General features: G+C 43.9%; 2 protein-coding genes across 3 annotated transcripts in view; one reads left to right on the top strand and one right to left on the bottom strand.

Annotated features, from left to right (window-relative positions):
- Nucleotides 1-17850, top strand: part of fgf14 (fibroblast growth factor 14) — a 106587-nt gene extending 88737 nt beyond the window's left edge. For both annotated transcript variants that reach the window (XM_053877101.1, XM_053877102.1), the window contains exons 4-5: nt 12880-13078; nt 13513-17850. In XM_053877101.1, the coding sequence (XP_053733076.1) occupies nt 12880-13078; nt 13513-13655 (342 nt within the window). In that variant the 3' untranslated portion in view covers nt 13656-17850. The remainder of the gene's footprint in view (nt 1-12879; nt 13079-13512) is intronic.
- itgbl1 (integrin, beta-like 1) overlaps nt 17706-20078 on the bottom strand; it is a 39030-nt gene continuing 36657 nt past the window's right edge. Inside the window, exon 12 of the mRNA XM_053877099.1 lies at nt 17706-19197. Coding sequence (XP_053733074.1) covers nt 19109-19197 — 89 coding nt within the window. The 3' untranslated portion in view covers nt 17706-19108. The remainder of the gene's footprint in view (nt 19198-20078) is intronic.

Here is a 20078-nt window from a genome sequence, read left to right as displayed (position 1 = left end):
AAATACACACACTTGAAACGCCCAGTACAATTCTGTGTCAAGTGTCAAGTTCAAGTGTGATTTAGTAGATGAGTTGAATGAGTTGGGTTTTTGCTACTTAAAGTTCTCATTCTCTTCCGTGGGAGCGAGGCCTATCCCAGCTACCTGGGATAAAGGGCGACGGGGGACACCATGCACAGATGGCCAGACGCCGCAACACTACAATAGTCACTGACTGACCTTAGTATGATTTTGGTGGGAGGAAACCGGAGAGCCCAAGTCATCTATTTCTTGATAATACTGTAGTTGTCTGGAGATATGAAAAAGCTATTCATTTGACAAAGGACGACCCTTTTAGTTTTACAGGAGCGAGAGGCTGGATCTTCTACGCTTCAACAGAGCAGACAGGAAGTGCCTTTGGCTTCAAATCAACAAATTTCAATTTTCATTTAGAATAAAAAATGGATGTGGAGCTTCTCAGCCAATACTGTCTGGACTGGAATGGACTCTGCAAGTGTCTGGATGTCCTTGGGCTCAGCAGAAGTTTGAGAATGTGGAGAGCCTTGCTTACTTTACGAGAAGAGGCGCGATGTAGAGAAATAAAATTGCGGTTTATGACGTCTTAAGTGAGATTATTGTGCATTGTTCATTCAGTTTCTATAACTGCACGACTGAAATGCAGGACCGAAAAATGGCGTCAGCGACAACGATTTCTCTTTCGCTGAAGATTGTGTTAGCTGCCGCTCTCCTGTCTATGTATTATATGAGTTGGAGTGAATTTCATGTCTGTCGCTGGTAACTGACACTACGGGGAGGGAAAAAAAACCCTGCATTTTTCTCTTTAAAAGAACTGGGACACTGTTCCTGAGGGTGTAAACAACACAAACAAAGCAGTGTGGGATTCACGTAGGGAGAAGAAACGGCTCCACAGTACCTGCAGACGCCGCTCGCATTTTTATTTCAGTGGAGGCGCTTCAGCTCTGCCGTACAATGAGCATTTATTTTTGAGTGCCACAGAGTTTATGCTTGTGTGTGTGTGTGTGTGTGTGTGTGTGTGTGTGTGTGTGTGTGTGTTTAGGGGGGTGTCGTATTAGATATGAGAGGGAGCTTTGTGCAAAGAGAAGATTCCAGAAAAGTGACCAGCCAGTCTGCGTTGCCTTGACACCATTCTAGCTGTGTATATTCCTGTGATTTAGCACAGCAAGCTCTCAACACTGCATTAATATTTGACCTCCAATATGTCTTCAGTTTTGTCTGTAGCATCCTCTCATGGAAGATAGTTCAGTATTCACACAGATGGATGAAGATAAACACGGGGTTCTGAAACAAAAGAGAGTGAAGAGTTCCTGGCAGGTTCTGCTGCAGCTTTGTGCCTGGGGGACGTTTGGAGCGTATAGTTGGAGGAGATGCTATAGGAGAGCCTGGAGGCGGCGCCGAGGTGGCGCAGATGCTCCTCAGGTGGTGGTGACGAGGCAGCTGCGTTGGCCGCAGGATGACCTCCAGCCGCATAGGAGTTACTCCTGGGAACAACCGAGGTCGTCGCACATGCAGGGCTCAGTGCACAGAGCAGGATGTGACAGCCACCACTGGAGCCGGAGCTGAGACACCACTCAGGGAGAGAGATGTAGGTACAGATGTGCAGCTCAAGACTAGATCAGTTCATGGTGTTTTGGGGTGAAAAAGCAGTGCTAGTAAGACCTGACATGTATGAAATGTTTGTTTTTTATCAAAGACACTGTCACAATGTTCCAGAAATCAGTTGGGTTGAGGTTACATGGCTAGTATTAGCAGGAAAAACGGGTTTAACTCAAAGCCACACCAACGCTTTCGGCCATTGATTCAAAATGCCTGATATTGCGTCAGATTTAAAAAAAAAAAACGGGCGAAAGTTGCAATTGTTTATTGCTCTGGAACAACATGACAGGAAATAAAGACCTTTGCCATTTACAGTGGCGTGTAAAAAACTAGTGTCATTTCTCCATAGTCTCCATGAGTTAAAAAAAAAAGTAGTGAGGATTTGAAGTGCAAAGAACACACACACCAAATAAATAAATGAATAAATAAATGTAGGTGCTGAATAATAATAAAAAAAGAGGCTTGGATGGGCGGAGTCTCAGAAATAGCCTGGAGGGAGATGGATCCCGCGGTCAGCCATGTTTGTTTAGGTCCGTCTGGTATAGTGTTCGGGTGACGGCACGCTGCACTAGTGAGTTCCGCTTTTCAGTTCCATCGTACTATTCGTTTAAATCATTTGGACATTTGTGAATGGATTCAAAATTGCGACCCTTGGCGCCAATATTAGTGTTCGGCGTCACACGTGACTTCATCTCATCAAGGAGGGAGGGGATTTTTGTACTGTCCCATCGAAGACCGAGAGTTTGACTTCATTTGATATATTTTGATAAAAATGACAACCGTTCCTTTTGCAGTCAGAAATAAATGTGTGCATCTACTGTATGTGAATACTGGACTTAAGCTTCGGTATTCAGTATCGTCTCAGGCTCAGGCTTGGTCTCGGGTGAGGTGGTCTTCACAACAACACTACAGTGACGTATCGTTCGCCTCATGATTCTCTCTCCGCACCTCTGCAGTGAAGACATTTGAAATAGCAAGATGCCCAGAATTTAGAAGCCTTTGATGAATGAATGAATCAGACCTGCCAATCCAGATTCTCACCACTTTCCCTTCCAAGTGAAGCATTCATACCTAAAATAGACATAACTGAGGTCATTGAAGAAACGACAGCTCATCCTTCGTTCATAATCCAGTCACCTGTGGCCAGATAACTGCCCCGTCTCTCCGTTCGCCTCTGGATCTGATAAGCCGACAGAACCACCCCCCCCTCACCCGCTCAGCGGCCGGACGTGACTCTGATGCATATGAACCTGCGTTGTGTATTCAGCTCATCTTTCACAAGATTGACCTTTTTCCACGGATTAATAGCTTTTATGCTGCCAGCATTAATAAACAATTTCTTTGTTTCCAAGGAGAGGTAGTGAGCGTGAGCTCTGCATGTTAATGTGCGTCTTCCCGCTTTCACTCTCACCTACTTTCCGACTGGTTTGCCCTCCAAAGGATGCCTCTTTCAGCCGGCGCTTTTTGCTTTAATGCCTTGTCATTGTGGTTTTTTTTTTCCGACTCCCTTGTTCCGTCTGCCCAACCGGCGTTCTCATCCGTGTTTCATCCTATTAATTTCACCTGACCTGCGTGCACTCTCATCTGTTCACAAAACATTTCTACTTTTCTTTTTCGTTTTTTTTCCTTTTGTCTGCTTTTGCTACAATATTACCAGATTATAGATTCTGGTTTTCCACACACATTGACACATTTTCAAGCTTTCATTTCCACGTCACTCTCAGTTGCAATTGTAATTGCACAGTGCCAAATTATAACTTTGATTTATAAAGTGGAACACAATTACCTGACCCATGTGACCCACGTACTGTATCTTATTGTGACGCCGGAGTGGGCGTGGTCACTATTCACACGGTGTGTGCCGATTCCAGAACCTCATTTTGAACCTGCCGGTTTGTTCACGTATGGGAAAAAAAAGAACAGAGTTCCGCTTAACCTTGAATGGATGTAGGCTGGTCCGATAGAAGTCACCAAAGATCTCAATAGAAACAGAAGGGTTCCAGAACCTGAACCAGCTTGTGCAGCTTCACCAGCACTTCTCACCACTGTGAGAAAAATCAAAAAACTTTTCCCAAATACTTTCCTAACTCTCCCAAAACTCTGCAGGATCAGAGTTTGGAGTGAAATCAAATTAAAGAGTCTGCCAGCAGTAAAGAATGATGACTTCACTATTTTTTTTAAATGTCTGTGTTTTGTGTTAAGGCTTTGTTATGAGAAGCACTTTAGTTGTTGTTAAATTGACTTGACATCGTTCAGCATTCGTGACTCAAGTGGGAGTGGATTAATTCACTTTCCATGACTTTTTTTTTGAGTAAACTTTTTGTGATTCAAATAGCTTCCGACTCAAATTACATTCCAGACTATATGTCCCACGCTGTAGTATCATTTTACATCCATCCATCCATCCATCCATCATCCATCCATCCATCCATCCACCAAATCATCCATCCATCCATCCATCCATCCATCCATCCATCCATCCATCCATCATCCATCCATCCATCCATCCATCCATCCATCCATCCATCCATCCATCCATCCATCCATCATCCATCCATCCATCCACCAAATCATCCATCCATCCATCCATCCATCATCCATCCATCCATCCATCCACCAAATCATCCATCCATCCATCCATCCATCCATCCATCCATCCATCCATCATCCATCCATCCATCCATCCATCCATCCATCCATCATCCATCCATCCATCCATCCATCCATCCATCCATCCATCCATCCATCCATCCATCCATCCATCATCCATCCATCCATCCACCAAATCATCCATCCATCCATCCATCATCCATCCATCCATCCATCCATCCATCCATCCATCCATCCATCCATCCATCATCCATCCATCCATCCACCAAATCATCCATCCATCCATCCATCATCCATCCATCCATCCATCCACCAAATCATCCATCCATCCATCCATCCATCCATCCATCCATCCATCCATCCATCCATCATCCATCCATCCATCCATCCATCCATCCATCCATCCATCCATCATCCATCCATCCATCCATCCATCCATCCATCCATCCATCCATCCATCCATCCATCATCCATCCATCCATCCATCCACCAAATCATCCATCCATCCATCCATCCATCCATCCATCCATCCATCCATCATCCATCCATCCATCCATCCATCCATCCATCATCCATCCATCCATCCATCCATCCATCCATCCATCCATCCATCCATCCATCCATCATCCATCCATCCATCCACCAAATCATCCATCCATCCATCCATCATCCATCCATCCATCCATCCATCCATCCATCCATCCATCCATCCATCCATCATCCATCCATCCATCCACCAAATCATCCATCCATCCATCCATCATCCATCCATCCATCCATCCACCAAATCATCCATCCATCCATCCATCCATCCATCCATCCATCCATCCATCCATCCATCCATCCATCCATCCATCATCCATCCATCCATCCATCCATCCATCCATCATCCATCCATCCATCCATCCATCCATCCATCCATCCATCCATCCATCCATCATCCATCCATCCATCCATCCACCAAATCATCCATCCATCCATCCATCCATCCTACCGCAGTTCAAAAGTACACTCAAGTTGAATGAGTACTCTAAAGTATTGTCGATAGATGTGTGTGTGTGTGAATGGCTCTGGATGCCCTGTGAAAGGATGGCGACCTGTTCAGGGTTTACCCCGCCTCTCGTCCCTGCCCCCCTTCTCCTAACCCATTTAATTTGGGGCTGGATACATTTTTCCTGAAAAATGTAATTCAAATAAATGAAGGTTCCTCTGACATAAATATGAATCTGTAAAATGTCAGGCACCTTTCATTTCACGATGCCGAGTTTCCCTAACTTTGAGATGAATAGATTAACATTTCAGTGAGTGGCGTGCTTCTTCTCAGTGTCATGATCTCTTCACAAAATCTGGAAGGGCTGCTGCGAGGGACACGGAACACATTTCACCACCGTCACGGCGGCGTAATGGTGCTGTTCCTATTCCGAGCACAGCCAACGACAGGTCAGGGAGCCTCCCAAGTGAAGCTCGGCCAGCTAAACAGCATTAGGAAAATAATTTGACGATCGAATCATCCATTTGTGTGAAGCTCTGTCATGCATATGCATTTCAAGCATTTGAACAATCCATCCTAAATGAAATCCACTACTGACGAGGAAACCGTGAGCGAGGACTCGACATCCTTCTGTTTCCCTGGAAACCAGTGAGCGAGGCACTTGACCTGCTCTCGCCAGTTTAAAGAATAAATAAACAGTGTCACTGACGCTACGAGAGAGAAACGCAGTGAAGACGTGAAACGATCTTTCCTAAACCGTCTGCTGAGAGCAACCACACACTTGAGGTTGTCAATATGAAAGTATCACTCATCAAAACATCACAGTTTACGATTCAGTGTCAAACTATTTTACAAAAGCAGTGGGAGTCGATCGCTATTCAGTTCTGAGTAGCATGTGAAGTCCAAAGAGCACTATTAATACGTTGTAAATAAATGCTACATCCTTCCATGCCGAACGCTGCGTCTTGATATTTCATGTTGAGATTCTTGTTCGGCGGCATGTACCTTCTCGTTCGACACTGTACTCATTTGGAATTTTTGGTGGAGACAAGCCAGAGCTTTACTGATATAGGTCTGCTTCCTGGGCGTGGTCTAATATCATAAGAGGTGTGGTCAAATGAGTGCTGATCACATGTGCTCCTTTAGCCACAGGTCACTCTAAGAACTAAATAAATAAGCCTGGTTGATGCATTGTCAGAACCAGTGCTATAACCATGCAGGAAGGTTCTACAAACTTTTCGCTATAGTAAAGGAGGACTCTCGCTGATGTTTTGAGTCCTATTACAGGGCTCACTCACCTCTGACTCTGCCAAAGCTGTAGGGCAAGTTGCTATGCCTTAGAAAGTTGACTGGAGCACTTGAGCAGCAGTGTAGTAAAGACTTGTGGCTTTGATGTCTTGATTTAAGACACAAATTTCCCTATGTTTTTTGTGGAAAATGTATTTAGTCAGCTGTGACCTTTGTCTTCTACACTATTATTTTCAAATAAATAAAATAAAATAAAAATGTATGGAAAATGTTGTGAAAGCTTGTGTAGCATTAAATCGTTTTGAAGGTTTACATTTCAATTTTGGTGGCTCACAATGTGGTGTGAAAGGTATGTGTCCTTTGATGTGTCCTTTGTGAAATGGTCCCATACTTCCAACGTTTTGGGTCGCAGTGGTCCCTGAGCTTCACACATTTCTCCTCTTAGGACGGCTTGTGCTCAGAGATTAATGACATCATGACCAGTCCACTAGTGCAGGGTGCTGTTCCTCTATGTGTGTGGCCGCTGCATGTGGGAGGGGTTGCCGAGTGAGTGACGTCTCTCCAGAAGTGAAGAGGTGCCCGGTGCGTGTCCAGCTCTGAATGTGCGCTTCTGTGCAGTTTGGCTGTGACAAAGTCATAAACCAAGTAACGCTCTGTCCCAGACTCGCCTCATCCCTGTCCCAGCTCCAGCCCACAACAGGACATCAAACCCTGGAGTGCGCGCTCGAGAGCGAGCAGCTCCCCTGTGACACTCTACCACGCTCCAGTGTGGAGACAGGAAAGATTTTACACCTCAATATGAAGAAAAAACAGCCAGTAAATGGAGCTAACGGGACACGTCTGCATACAGAGGCTGCGTTATACACAATAACAAAGCGCGTCGTGGGTCAGCTGATCGGTCCGGGCACTTAATTTTTTTTCCGGCTTATTTCGTGGGCGTTCGAGTTCTGGATTTTCGTTCGAAATCCGAAGCAAAAAAATCTAGAAATTTTTGTTCGAATTCCGATTTGTTTGAATTCCGAGACGTTCAAAAACCGAGACACCACCGTATATAAAAAAAAAAACCCCACATTGATTTAAAAAAATAAAAGTTCAGGCTGAAAAGCTGAAAGCATTGCGCGTTGAAATAGGGTGCTACAGGAAACCGTGATCGACACGTCTGTTACTCTAAGAGCTGTGAACAACACAGCGTTTACTCAGGGACTTTCATCCTTCTAATCAACATGCAAAGGTACTAATCAGGGCTGCGCTCACCAGCATCAAGCATCCTTCCATCAACAAACCACCTCCGCTCCTACTTCGCTCTGCATCTGTAAACAAAGACAGTTTCTGCTCGTCTGTGCGAAGGCGTTTGATTAGCAACAATTACGGCCTTGGCGCCGCTACACCTGATTACACGTTCTTCAGGCTGCTTTTCTGTTGTTGTTGTTGTGGGCTTGAACCTGGATGGCAATGAAAATAATGCGTTTAATTGCTCGCCAACTGCCTTGTAGCGCTGCCCAAAGAAGAATTACAGCCCAGTGGACACGTGACAGGTCGCGCCGTGACAGTCATTCATCACATTAGCAGATAATCCCGTGCACCCAACTGTTCGTGTGGCTGAGCAATGAGAAAAACCTCTCATTTATGTCAGTAGTCGTGTATGTGGCCCTTACAACAGGAGAAATCTGCAGAGCATCGCAGATGAAGGATGATGGAGGAGAACCTGGGGTAGACCTGGACGGGCTTAGTTGACAAGGACCTGCCGCTTTGTTCCCCCAGAGTGTTGAGTGGGGACTGAAAAGCCTACATGGATATGAATTGAATTACAGTAGGAGTGTTTACATACTGCGGGGAGTCCTGACTCACCTCATCTTGAGAGTCGATAAAAGACTGTGTTTAAAGTAGCAGCCACCTGCCGACCGAGAAATGCAAGCGGTGCAGGACCTGATGGTCTTTGACCCAGAAGTTGGGGACCCTTACACACATATTTGTGACAAATTCCACACACCTGTATTCATCTTCCTCTTCTTCTTTTACCTTCAATCGTCTTGGTGTCAGAGCTTCTGGCTCTTAACCAGGGGTCACCAACCTTATTGCAACGGCAGGCTACTCTAAGGGCGCTGCATGACCCCAAGGGCTACTATTATTTTGACACGTTTACTGTTTATTATTCAATACTTGATGACACATTATTGATTCACAGTGATTTCCAATTGTTTAACATGGAAGGAAACACGAAATAAAATGTGATACGGTGGTTATTATGTCATATTTAACAGGCAGTGCTGAGTATCGCCCTCAATTTCTTGCGTATTTGAAATGGATGGATAGATTCAGTAGATAGATAGAACTGAACTGTTTGAACAGAACGATTTGCCATCGTTTGCAGGTGGCTTCTCCTGTATTTTGTGTACTCCAAAATCCACCCATTGATGTATCGTCATCATGTTTACTAAGTCAAAACACTCCAAAAAAATATTTAATATTAATAAGTTACTTGTCGCACAGTATCACTTCGGTCTGCCTATTTTGATTTCCTGTTGTACTTGGAGGCTGAAAATAGCATTTATATTTTATGCTGTCAACATAAGAGTTGACATGATACATTAAAATACAGACTTGGCTGAAGAATAACAGTGATATGGTTAGCTCTGTCGGAGGCAAGACAAATGATAACCCTCTGATACATCTACACAATACACAACACACAATACAGACATGATTTAAAGTCTAATTGAGCAAGACGAGATATTGGCTTTTACGTCTAATTGGGCATCTGTTGCGTGAAATATCCTGCGTGTGTCAACAGTGAAAACAAAGCTGCCTTTCTATCTGGCATCTTGGACATAATAAGCAGCGCTGTGACAAACTGCTGTTCGCCTCCGAAACAATAAATCCTAATGCGCTTGACAACAAGAATAATGGCGGTGCAGCTCGCAGATGGAATGTTTATTTGATATTAAAAACGCCAGCGAGCTGCGGAGCTTTATCGTGTGTTTGCTGAGCACACGCTGCCGCATGAATAGTTGCCAGTTGAATTCTCTTGTGTAACGTAATCTCCGGCTAGACGGGCTCAAACTGTAATGCAGGATATCCTGAGGAAGAGATCATCCTCCTCTTTTTGCATGGTGAACCACAATCGCAACAAGCTTATTTTTGTGGATTATTTCCACGGAACTGATCCTCCAGTCTGGAGCTCGACTGTCCTCGAAGTCCAGCCGGGCGATCCTGAGAATCGTTACGGCCATCCCAAGTGTTCCTCCGCTTGCTCTTGCTCAGCTCTGCTTCCATGCTCGATACCGTCGGGGGGATACGCTTCGACAGGAGTCATTTAGCAAACGGCTAATTACGACCCGTAATGGTGACACGGTGGCCCTGCGCTCAAGATGGAGCAGTTAGCTCATGAATAATGTCCTTTGATTCATGAAGTGAGATCGTCATCATTTGGACGTCTTGTGAAACACGGAGATGTTCTTGCAAACTGGACGGAGGATTAGTCACAGTTAAAAAAAGAATCTGGTTTCTGATACAGTAACAGGTCAGTAGGGTGTGTGAATTATGTTTTCAACATCTGTGAATCATTTAACTTTCATGTGAGGGTAATATCAGTTTAAATAGAGGATAAAAGCAACTGGATTTTCAGAATTTGAGCATTTACAGAACGTATTATTCAGTATGTCAACTGATAAGGACTGGATTTTAGCCATTGACCGTTATGTGTGTGGTAAACATCGATGGTCTCTTCACTGCTCCCCACGCACATAAATATTCTGCCTCATCACCGACCACGAGTCATGTCCTCCTATCCAGAAATCTCACGAGATCACGTGTGATAAAACAAGGTGGAACCATCATAACAAGTGAAAACACAACTCACAACACAAAAGTGCATTAGGCGATTTTATGCATTATTTTTTATCACGCTTACTAAGTTTCACGCCACAGTTGGGGTCAGGAACGATCGGCTCTTCCCACACACTAGATTTTTGGTTGTAATTATTGAACATTTCTAATGTTTACTAGCGATGGGCTCATGAGGCTTCATGAAACAGTGTCATTATTTTCAGTAGGCGGTGCTCTCAACTTGCAAATGTTGTTTCAAATGTTGAGTAAAAATGTTTCATAGAAAAAGCTGTTCCATCTAGTGGGCTCTGAAAATGAGGACACTGTTTCATGAAGCCTCATCCGCCTATCACTACTGTTTTCTCGCAAGTGGTGGCCTTAAATATCCAGAGTTTTCCAAATATTTCATGCTAAAATGAGCCTTCAATAATTCAAACTGAGACAGAGATCAGACTTGTGTTTCCCATTAAGGTCCCCCAGTTAAAGACTGTTTGATGGGCTGTTGAGGCTTCGTGAAACAGTGTCATTATTTTCAGAGCTCTGTAGGTGGCGCTCTCAGCTTACAAATGTTGTGAGGTTTCATAGTAAAAGTTGTTCAAAACAGTTGACTTTGGGGGAGAGACTGCCATCTAGTGGAAATGAGGAAACTGTTTCATGAAGCCTCATCAGCCCATCGCTAATATTTACAATGGTTGGCCCCGACCGTTTTCAGAGCGATAATCTTGACAAATTCACTCCTAACACACCCCAGACATAAGGTTCCTCTCATCGGATGATCTCATAAGGACTAAGAAAATAGGGGGTTTAACACCTATGTTCGGAAGTATCATGTTTGTACACATATGTGTGTGGCTACCTTTAATAAACCCAATCCAGAAGGCATTGTTACAGCTGTGGGTTTGGCGAACTATTACGGTCCTATTTCCTGCTTTCAAAAACATTTTTGTACTGAGTCACTGTATTTGCTCAATAAGGCAACGTGAGTGGGGACTAGCTTGGAGATGGTGGTTGAATTTTCTAGGTGGGCTAAACCTTTGAGGAGATACGGTACTTCCAAATGCTCAACCAAATCCTGTTGGCGTCATCGATGAAGGTTTAGTTGGTTTGTTTTGCTCTCCTTTTCATTAATATTGATATCAATTTAAGATTTATTTGCCGCGATCAGAGCTTGGAAGCCTTTGATTTATGATTTCAAAAGCTTTACTAAACCACCATGTTTAATATCACATAATCCTGAAACAACTCAGCTGCATTCTGTTGGTATAGCTTGAAAGTATGAATTTCTTCACCCACTTTCATTTCCTTTTGTTCTTGACGAATTCAACCGGCAGCTCGTTCGCGGCTTCTGATGAATTGGAGTCATCACAAAGAGACTTCAGCACTGGATGCCGCGGCGATATGAGATATGAGCGTCATTATTCCCTGGAAGCCGCTCTGTCTGAGTAAATTGCACACAACAGACATGTTGGAACTACAGGCCGACAAGCTTTGATTAATATTCCGCCATGAATGCCTTTATATGGCGTCTGGAACAAGGTGAAACGTTGGTTTTTTTGTTGTTGTTTTGGTCTCAGATGAAACTCATGAAGAGACACCACCTTCATTTATCAATGCCGCGTTGAAATGAAGACAGATGAGATGATTTGATTCATCATTGTGTGAGATGCATTCGTATGCAGTGCTGCGCGGGGTGTTGTCAAACTTGAAATGGTCATGTTCCATGGGATGCCAAGGTTGAGGTCAAGGACGGAGAGAAAGTTGCATTTCATCCGAGCAGGTCATTTGGCTCGAGTCAGACATGATTAACGCGGAAGACGCTCTGCAGCGCTCATCTTTTTCCCGACAGGTAGAGATATGAGGTCTATTTCACCTGCTGAGGCGGTTTCTGCTCCTGCCACGTTGTTGTCGATGTGACTATTAGGTGAAAAAAATAAAAGCAAAAACAAGCATTGTGACCCCCGCTGTAGATGGAACCTGTGTGAGTAAATATTAGATGCGAGAAATGATAATAAAATATGTCACGGACAAAATGTTGGAGGGATTATCATCTGAATTGTTTGAGGATTTGGCTCTGTTATGTGACCGTGCTCCCGCCACCTGCTGCCCCATTGAACTCATTGTGATCGACGATATTTCAAATGCTAAAAAGATATCAAATTATATTGATAAAATAAATGAATAATACAAGTAGCATTCGACTTACGACCTGCTCGACTTACGTCCACTTATTATTTTTTATTCATTGTCTGGCACCGCAGCACATAGCAGCCCGGCAACATGTACAACAATTATGGCAGCCAGCCGGCATCGCGTACGACACTCACGGCAGCACAGTATCCCAGCATGTCACCTATAACCCTCGTGTCGGCTATTTTGAATAGCATTCGACTTACGTCCAAACTGACTTACGACCGGTTGGTCGGAACCGATCCCGGTCGTAAGTCGGATGTCACTTGTATTGGGTCTGCTGGAGGTCTGTGTGTTTAATAACACTAAAATACTAAAATGTTGGCTCTGAAAAATTCTCACTCATGTACTGCATCAAAATGTACTCACAAGCTTTTGTGTGCTTTTGTGTCTGCTTCTTCCAGGAACTCTTTACGGCAGAGTGCAAGTTCAAAGAGTCTGTGTTCGAGAACTACTACGTTATCTACTCGTCCATGTTGTACAGACAACAGGAGTCGGGGAGAGCCTGGTTCCTGGGGCTCAATAAAGAAGGTCAAGCTATGAAAGGGAACCGAGTAAAAAAAACCAAACCAGCTGCTCACTTCCTGCCCAAGCCATTAGAAGGTATGTGACACCTGCATATTAATGAGCTTTGTTAGCGGTGAAACAGGTGGACTCATTTCAGCAGGTGCAAAGCAGGGTCACGCAGAAGGGTTGTCAAGAGATCGTTCATCTGTCACTGATCCCGCACATGAAGATGAAAATTCTTGCGTTGATGTACAGTGATGTCTGTGCTGCCACATCTTTGGCGTCAGTATGAGACGCAAAAGTCCACTTTGCTAATGTCGGTATATTACGCCATGGATGTGATGATGGGTTGACAGTCTGTCCACTTTGATGCTGGCTTGGAGAACAAGCATCTGGTTTGGTGGGGGGAGAGTCTCTTTGCCACAAATATAACCGTTCATGCAAGATTTTTTTTTTCCCATTCTGTGTCGTGAAAGAGGAAGAATAGCCAAAGATTTATGTGAAATCTTCTTCAATTTCTGTTTCTCCAGTTGCCATGTACAGAGAGCCATCATTGCACGATGTTGGAGAGACTGTGCCCAAGGCGGCGGTGCCCCCGAGTAAAAGCACAAGTGAGCCAGCGGTGATGAACGGAGGTAAACCCGTCAGCAAGCCCGACAAACCCCCCACATAGCCACTTCTGACTGAGTGACGGTGTGGCGGGAGGTCAAGATGTCGGAGGCCGGCCTCACAAGGGCCTCTTGCTTCTGTGGACGAGCTGCTGGCAAACCTTTGTCCACTCCTTCTCTCACTCGTCCCTTTGCCTTGTCCTCCTGTTCTTTTCGGCTGTCTCGATGTGGATTCTGAGGCGGCTGAGCTTCTTTAGCACAGGAGAGAGGAGGACCTCCGATCATGGGATGCCTTTCGACTCCGCTGAGACTACAAGAATTCATGTGGGGGAAACGTGTTTTACAGCCACAATGGTGGTACTTTTGCTTGCTCTCGGTTCATACAAAAAGAAAAACCCTTCATGTCCTTCGCAGAAGAGCCTGCACCTTCAGATCTATTTTCTATACTACAGTTCACCAGCTCTGTTCTGGATAGATGCTGTATAGATAGAGTAAATATTTGGACCTCTATTTTTTATGACGACATCCCTTGATCCCTCTCTTTCTATATCCAGTCACTCTTTCTCTTCATTGAGTTAGAACGCAAGCGAGTGGTTCCCCACTTCGCTCCGCCGAGGAACAAACTAGAATTTTGCCTGACAACATGCAACCAGAAGGTCTGAGGTGGGATTCAGAGGCGTTCTAGTCGGTGAACAAAACATGTCGCTCATTTCTGATGCTGATTCTGGCCGACCCCATCACTCACACATACACGCGAGCATGTGGGGTGGGAAAGCGCTTTAAGGAATGATGTAAACATATCAAGTCCCACCGGCGGCGCTTTGACCCGCCCTCTCTGGTAAACAGAAACCTGAAGTCTATTTTTCTTTAACCTTATTTCAGAGCGAGGGCTCTAGGAATATCTCTAGGCCTTGTAGGCCTCCGTCCTTCATTCACTGACTTCTGTGGACTCGGTCGGCCATTTCATCGAAAAACAAGATGGCTGCTAACCAGTAGGCGACCCGAGTACCGGCTGCGACAAAAGCATGGGCAAGATTACTATTATGTTATCTCTTCTTGCAGCAGATATATGAGCTTTTATTGTAACATTTTCATTGTATAAATCTTAGGGGTGATAAATAATCCAGTTTTACAACGACTAAATATTATAATTATTATTATTATTACCAGAGGATTTGTCTCCTAGCTCAGCATGCAGAGTCCAGTACTGATCATTTCGGCCAGTCTCGTGCCTGTTTGGACTCTTGGATCTCCCGGCATGCAAAAACAGTCTCCCAGTCCCCACTGGGCCAAAGGTGCCTCGCCCACCCGACTCATTTACCTAGTGGACGCGTAGCATTGACCATTTATGAACAAATCCACTCTCCTCATCCTGAAATGACCAAAGTCTATTTCCCATCCGAGAAGAAAGAAACAAATTTACACATCCGTCAAAGCTTTTTCACTGTGATAGGATCCGACTAAACCGACCCCGCTCAGACCTCCGCGACGGTCTTGACTTGATGTCATTTTGGAAAACGTTTGTATTCCCTCAATTATTCACATGCATGTGTTTTCTATTGGGAACAAGGTCTGGGGGGAAGGTTGAAGCGGCATGTTGTAGGCTCCGAGTTACCCACTGCACTTTCTACGGATCTTCATCACGACTGTTAGCATCCGGCTACCTTGTTGTTTTGTCACCCTCATCGCTCCCGTCGCTGTAGGATGGTTTTTCAACCTGGGGAACTTGCAGTCGGCTCAGATGGCTGACCATGCACTGCACAACTCTGACACTTTCTAGACTTAGTTCAACCCGTTTTCCTGTCAATTGCTTATTAATGAATTAGACTCAGCAAAGGTATAAAGTGATCAGACCAAATCACGTGACTTCTATCCTCAGTGAACCTCTTGCAGTGCCTTCCAGGCTTACAAGGACCTGATAGTGAATGTCCTCAGTCAAGAAGTGTAAAGAGGCGAAGATGAGTGACGTTGTCTTTCAACTCTTCATGGAAGATTTTTGAGAAAAAAAGAAAAAAAACCCCAAAACTCCCTGATTGAGTCAAACATACAGAGATATATACGGACACAAATATTGTCAGCAAACTCATAGGAGTCATAGGAGCTGAATCCATCAAATGTAAATTGGGTCATTCCACGAAACCAGTGTTGAGTCTGGTCCATTTCGTGAGTCAGAGTGGATCAGAGTTGTTTTGAAATACATGTTTCGATGTGACTGTGACAATAGATCAGAGGTGGGCAGTTAAATTTCCTAAAGGGCCGCATTATAAACTGTGACTGTTGTGAGGGGCCACCATGCCAAAAGAAAGGCAGCGATGGCTACGAACTATGACGAAAAAAAAATCTTAAGTAACGTGGGTGGAATGAACCATATTCAATGGAAGCAATGTGTAAATATGGCCTGAAACCTATAAAAAATGTCTTACATGCATCTTATGTGAACATAAAGCATAATGTATATATAAAATATTTATTTCAAAATATATTTTGAGTTTTCGTTCAACAAATTTTGAGGAAAATTGAAGAAACAAAAATTTTGCCATTGTAGTTACTCTTCAACCAGTACTGGCTGAAACGGAAACGACAGAAAAATGATGACTTATCAAATGTATAATATTTTGTCTGACCTCAGGAGGGCCTCAAAAACACAGGCAAAGGGCCGCATTTGCCCCCCGGGACGAACTTTGAGATGCTTTCACAGAGAACTAGGACAATTTCACCATGACTGGAAAGTGACTCATATGATTAGCACCTAGCATATTCAGTTTAAAATTTCGTTTTTATCCAAAAATAATTTACATCAACTCATTCATTTCTTTAAAATATGCGTATACTTTCTTAGTATGAATATTAGCTGGTGGCATCAGTGACATCTGTGTTTGCCTGCTGCACCGTAACAGAGTGGTAAAAACTGTCACTTCAGCCACAGTAAAAAGCATATTTTTTAAAATGCCTGAGGTGGAAAACTGTCTTTTTTTCAGGTCGTGATATAGTGGAAATGGCATCGCTTTCCTAGAATGACCCAATTATCGTTTTTAAATGAAGTTATCCGAGCAAGTAAATTCATTTAAATGGTCCCCCGAAAACCACAGCTCTATTTCGGTCCCCTCATGAGTCTCCATTAATATCTTCTCTTTTTTCTGACTGGAGGATCAGGAATGTGCATGTTGGGGCTGAAAAGGCAAACTCAGGTAGCAAACTGGTCGCTATACCGCGTAACGTCTGGTCTTATCGCCGGCGACGGCCCAATATTCGGATTCACAGTTGTGTAGTGTGTGGAAGGCGTGGGTCAGATATAGCTGGACGCCGGGGGCTCGCTCGGAACACGCTCCCCCTGCTGGGCTGGATGCCGCGCTGCTGCCGGCTCGGCCGACTTTATTTTTGTAAATGAGCGATGTGTAAATGTGCATCCGTTTGTCCGTCCTGGTTTATTTCTCTTCGTATACGGGTCACGTGTGATGTTGCCTCCTGCTGTCACTTTTGCTTTGGACGAGAGTCGTAAGCGGCGCTTTGATTTGTCTCCTTCTTTCGTACATGGTCCCATCTGCTGCATGGGGAGAGGATGGCATCGATGAATTGCATGTAGTAGGTTATGTCTATCAAGAACTGTTGGTATGTACCTGCTAATTTTTACATACATATATGCAACGAGTTTGTCTTCACTATACAACTTGTGATGGTTGTATACACACATACAATAAAAATATTATGTGAAAGTGTACTGTTATGTCAGTAACTTACTGCAACATACTGTAGTGTGCAGTATATTATTGCACAGGTCATTTTGATCGGACGAAAACTTTGGAGGGATTTTGGAACGTAAAAGCATGTGAGGAGGCCGACGTCGCGTCATTCCGATTGGTTTTGAAAACGGCTTTTATCCCAGCGACGCCACCTTCAGAGGGATGTGAACATTCAGCATGCCACATTTAATAACCCGACCTTTGTTTCCGCCACGTCCCGACGACCTGTAACACTCCAGTCGACTGAGAAATGTTCGTCACGTACTTCTGGTAACGTAAGGTTTCTTGTTTTAAAGGCCGAATGTGTGGTTTCATCGGACAGGAACAGGCACTGTTACAAAGATTTATTTTTAAACAAACTTATATACTGTATACCATTGCAAGTATGCCCATTGGAGTAATGTCATGTTATAACAGATTTGTAACCATGTATGATTACGGTCTTCGCATTGTTTTCCATGCAAATGTTGTGTCATGCGGCACATTCAATGTTTTATTATTAAAGAGAAAAATAAAAAAAAAACCCTTAAACATCTGTCTCAAGAAGTGCACTTCATATGCACACACACGCACACACACTCACACGCGTTGGTTTTAAAGAAACATCTCGCGTTATCGTATTTCCCCTATTGCACTCGTCATGTGGACAATATCACAATCCAAAAATTCACTTATGAAAAAGCAAAATGTAGCCAGCACATTAGAAACGGAGAGCATTGGCTATGCTAGCACGGACAGCAACGACACAAATTTTCCCTTGAGATAGAGCTCTTCTTTACCCAGACACCTTGAAGTTGTCCAAATATGAAAGGATGCAGTCTTTAAGTAAGTTTCAAATCAAATTGTGTTTTTGTCTTTGTGAAACAACACTTATTAACAACTTGCGATTTTCCGGCTATTATGATAAGATGCTGCATATTAGTATCTTGCTAATATGCTGCTAAGTTTATTGACAATATATGTTCCCAATTCTAGTGTGATCTATGACAGGAAGTAGGAGCGGCAACAGAATGCGACATTATTTTAATCACCACAGGCTATTGCATCTTGGAATCTTTTGGATTGGTTTATTTCCATCTGTATCATTTTTCTCTGAAGTTTCCAGATAAATTGTTGATAAGTACTTGCTTGCTAGAGAGAAAGAAGATTTTTAAATTTTTGCACTTTGCACAATTTTAATATTAAAAACTTGGGCCACATGAAATGACTTGCCGGGAAGAATCCGGCCCCCTGTCCTCGAGTTTGAGACTTGCTGCATTCATCTGAAGTTATTGTAGTTGTAACTGAAGTTATAAGTAAGTATTAGTCTAAAGTTGGCCATTTTTAGCTTTCGATGGGAAGTATTTTTTTATTCAGGTGCGCGGCACTAGTGAAGTGATTGCGACATTGGTGTTCTTGGGGTTTAATGTTGTCATTAAATTAAATTGAAATTTCCAAATGATGGTTAAAGAAGAACACAATCTGAAAAGCAGTGATCTAAATTTTTGATAAAAATGTGAATAATCTTGGTCACAAAAAAGTACAGGGAGCAGAAATGAGGAGTTGAAACATTACTATCAAATAAATCAAAATGACATCACAATATATTAATTTGCTTCTTTGTTACACATGTAATTGAGTTTATCGGTGTCCGTGTTACTATAGCCAATGCAAATCTTTACAGATCATGTTCTTTACGTTTCATCCTTCCTCTGCCCCGCCAGCCTCGGTCGGTCGCCACTGGTCCTCCTGGTCCGTCGGGGTCATCCGGGCTTGGTTCTATTCTCACGCCAGTGTCCTCAGTACTCCGCTCCCACCCAGATTTCACAAGCGTTCCCTGTCCAGCCGTCCCAGCACTCACAGGTGCCGCAGTTGCACAAGCCGTTCCCTGAGCAGAAGATGTGAGAAGAGAGTGATTTAAAAGAGGTGTGCCATCATGCCTGGCCTTTAACAAGGTTCCTCTTTTCACGCCCGCTCCCTCAGAGAGGCTCCAGAGAGGGGGGAGGGTCGCTCCGGAGCTTCGGTGGTTTCCAGAACTACAGCCAACGGTAAGAGGAGTGATGCACTGTATAACAGGTTGGCATACTCTTGTGGCTTGCTTTTCAAATGTTGTCAAGAGCTCTCCAAGCTCTTACAGTGGGGATTCCCAAAATGTTTTTGTAAGTTGAAATTCTAGAAGGTGAGACACGTTTCTTCGATTAATTTTGGCTCTACTTCACGCGTGCTCTAGCTCTAACAGGCTTCACTGTGGTGATGGGCTGATGAGGCTTCATGAAACAGTGTCATTATTTTCACAGCTCAGTAGGTGGCGCTCTCAGCTGAGAAATGATGTGAGGTTTCATTGAAACAGCTGAACAAAACAAATTTTAGGGTGGAGAGTGCCACCTAGCAGACTCTGAAACTGTTTCATGAAGCCTCATCAGCCCATCACGAGGTTTAATCGAGCAAAGGCTTCGTTCATGCGCTCGCTGCTCAGCAGGGGTCACTATGTCCGTCTCATAGAGAAAGGTCATAGCTCAATTGATCACCCTCCTCCAATGAAGCAGCGCAGTGTACTATCTGGGCAAAGTGGTGAGAGGGCGTTACATGCATTCGTAGAACCAGGGTTACTATATGTAACCTTGGGCTTCTACTTCAGGCGGTATCTGCCCTTTTTTGGATAACATTCCATAGAGATCCAGATACGGACTGTCCGTGCTCTACGTTCATTTCCTCCGTATTTCTGCACGTTTCCACAAAGCTTACAGATACGGATCAAACCAAGCAGTA

This window comes from Synchiropus splendidus, chromosome 10, assembly GCF_027744825.2.
Source record: "Synchiropus splendidus isolate RoL2022-P1 chromosome 10, RoL_Sspl_1.0, whole genome shotgun sequence".
NCBI classification, from domain to species: Eukaryota; Metazoa; Chordata; class Actinopteri; order Syngnathiformes; family Callionymidae; genus Synchiropus; species Synchiropus splendidus.
This window is presented reverse-complemented; position numbering and strand designations above follow the sequence as displayed.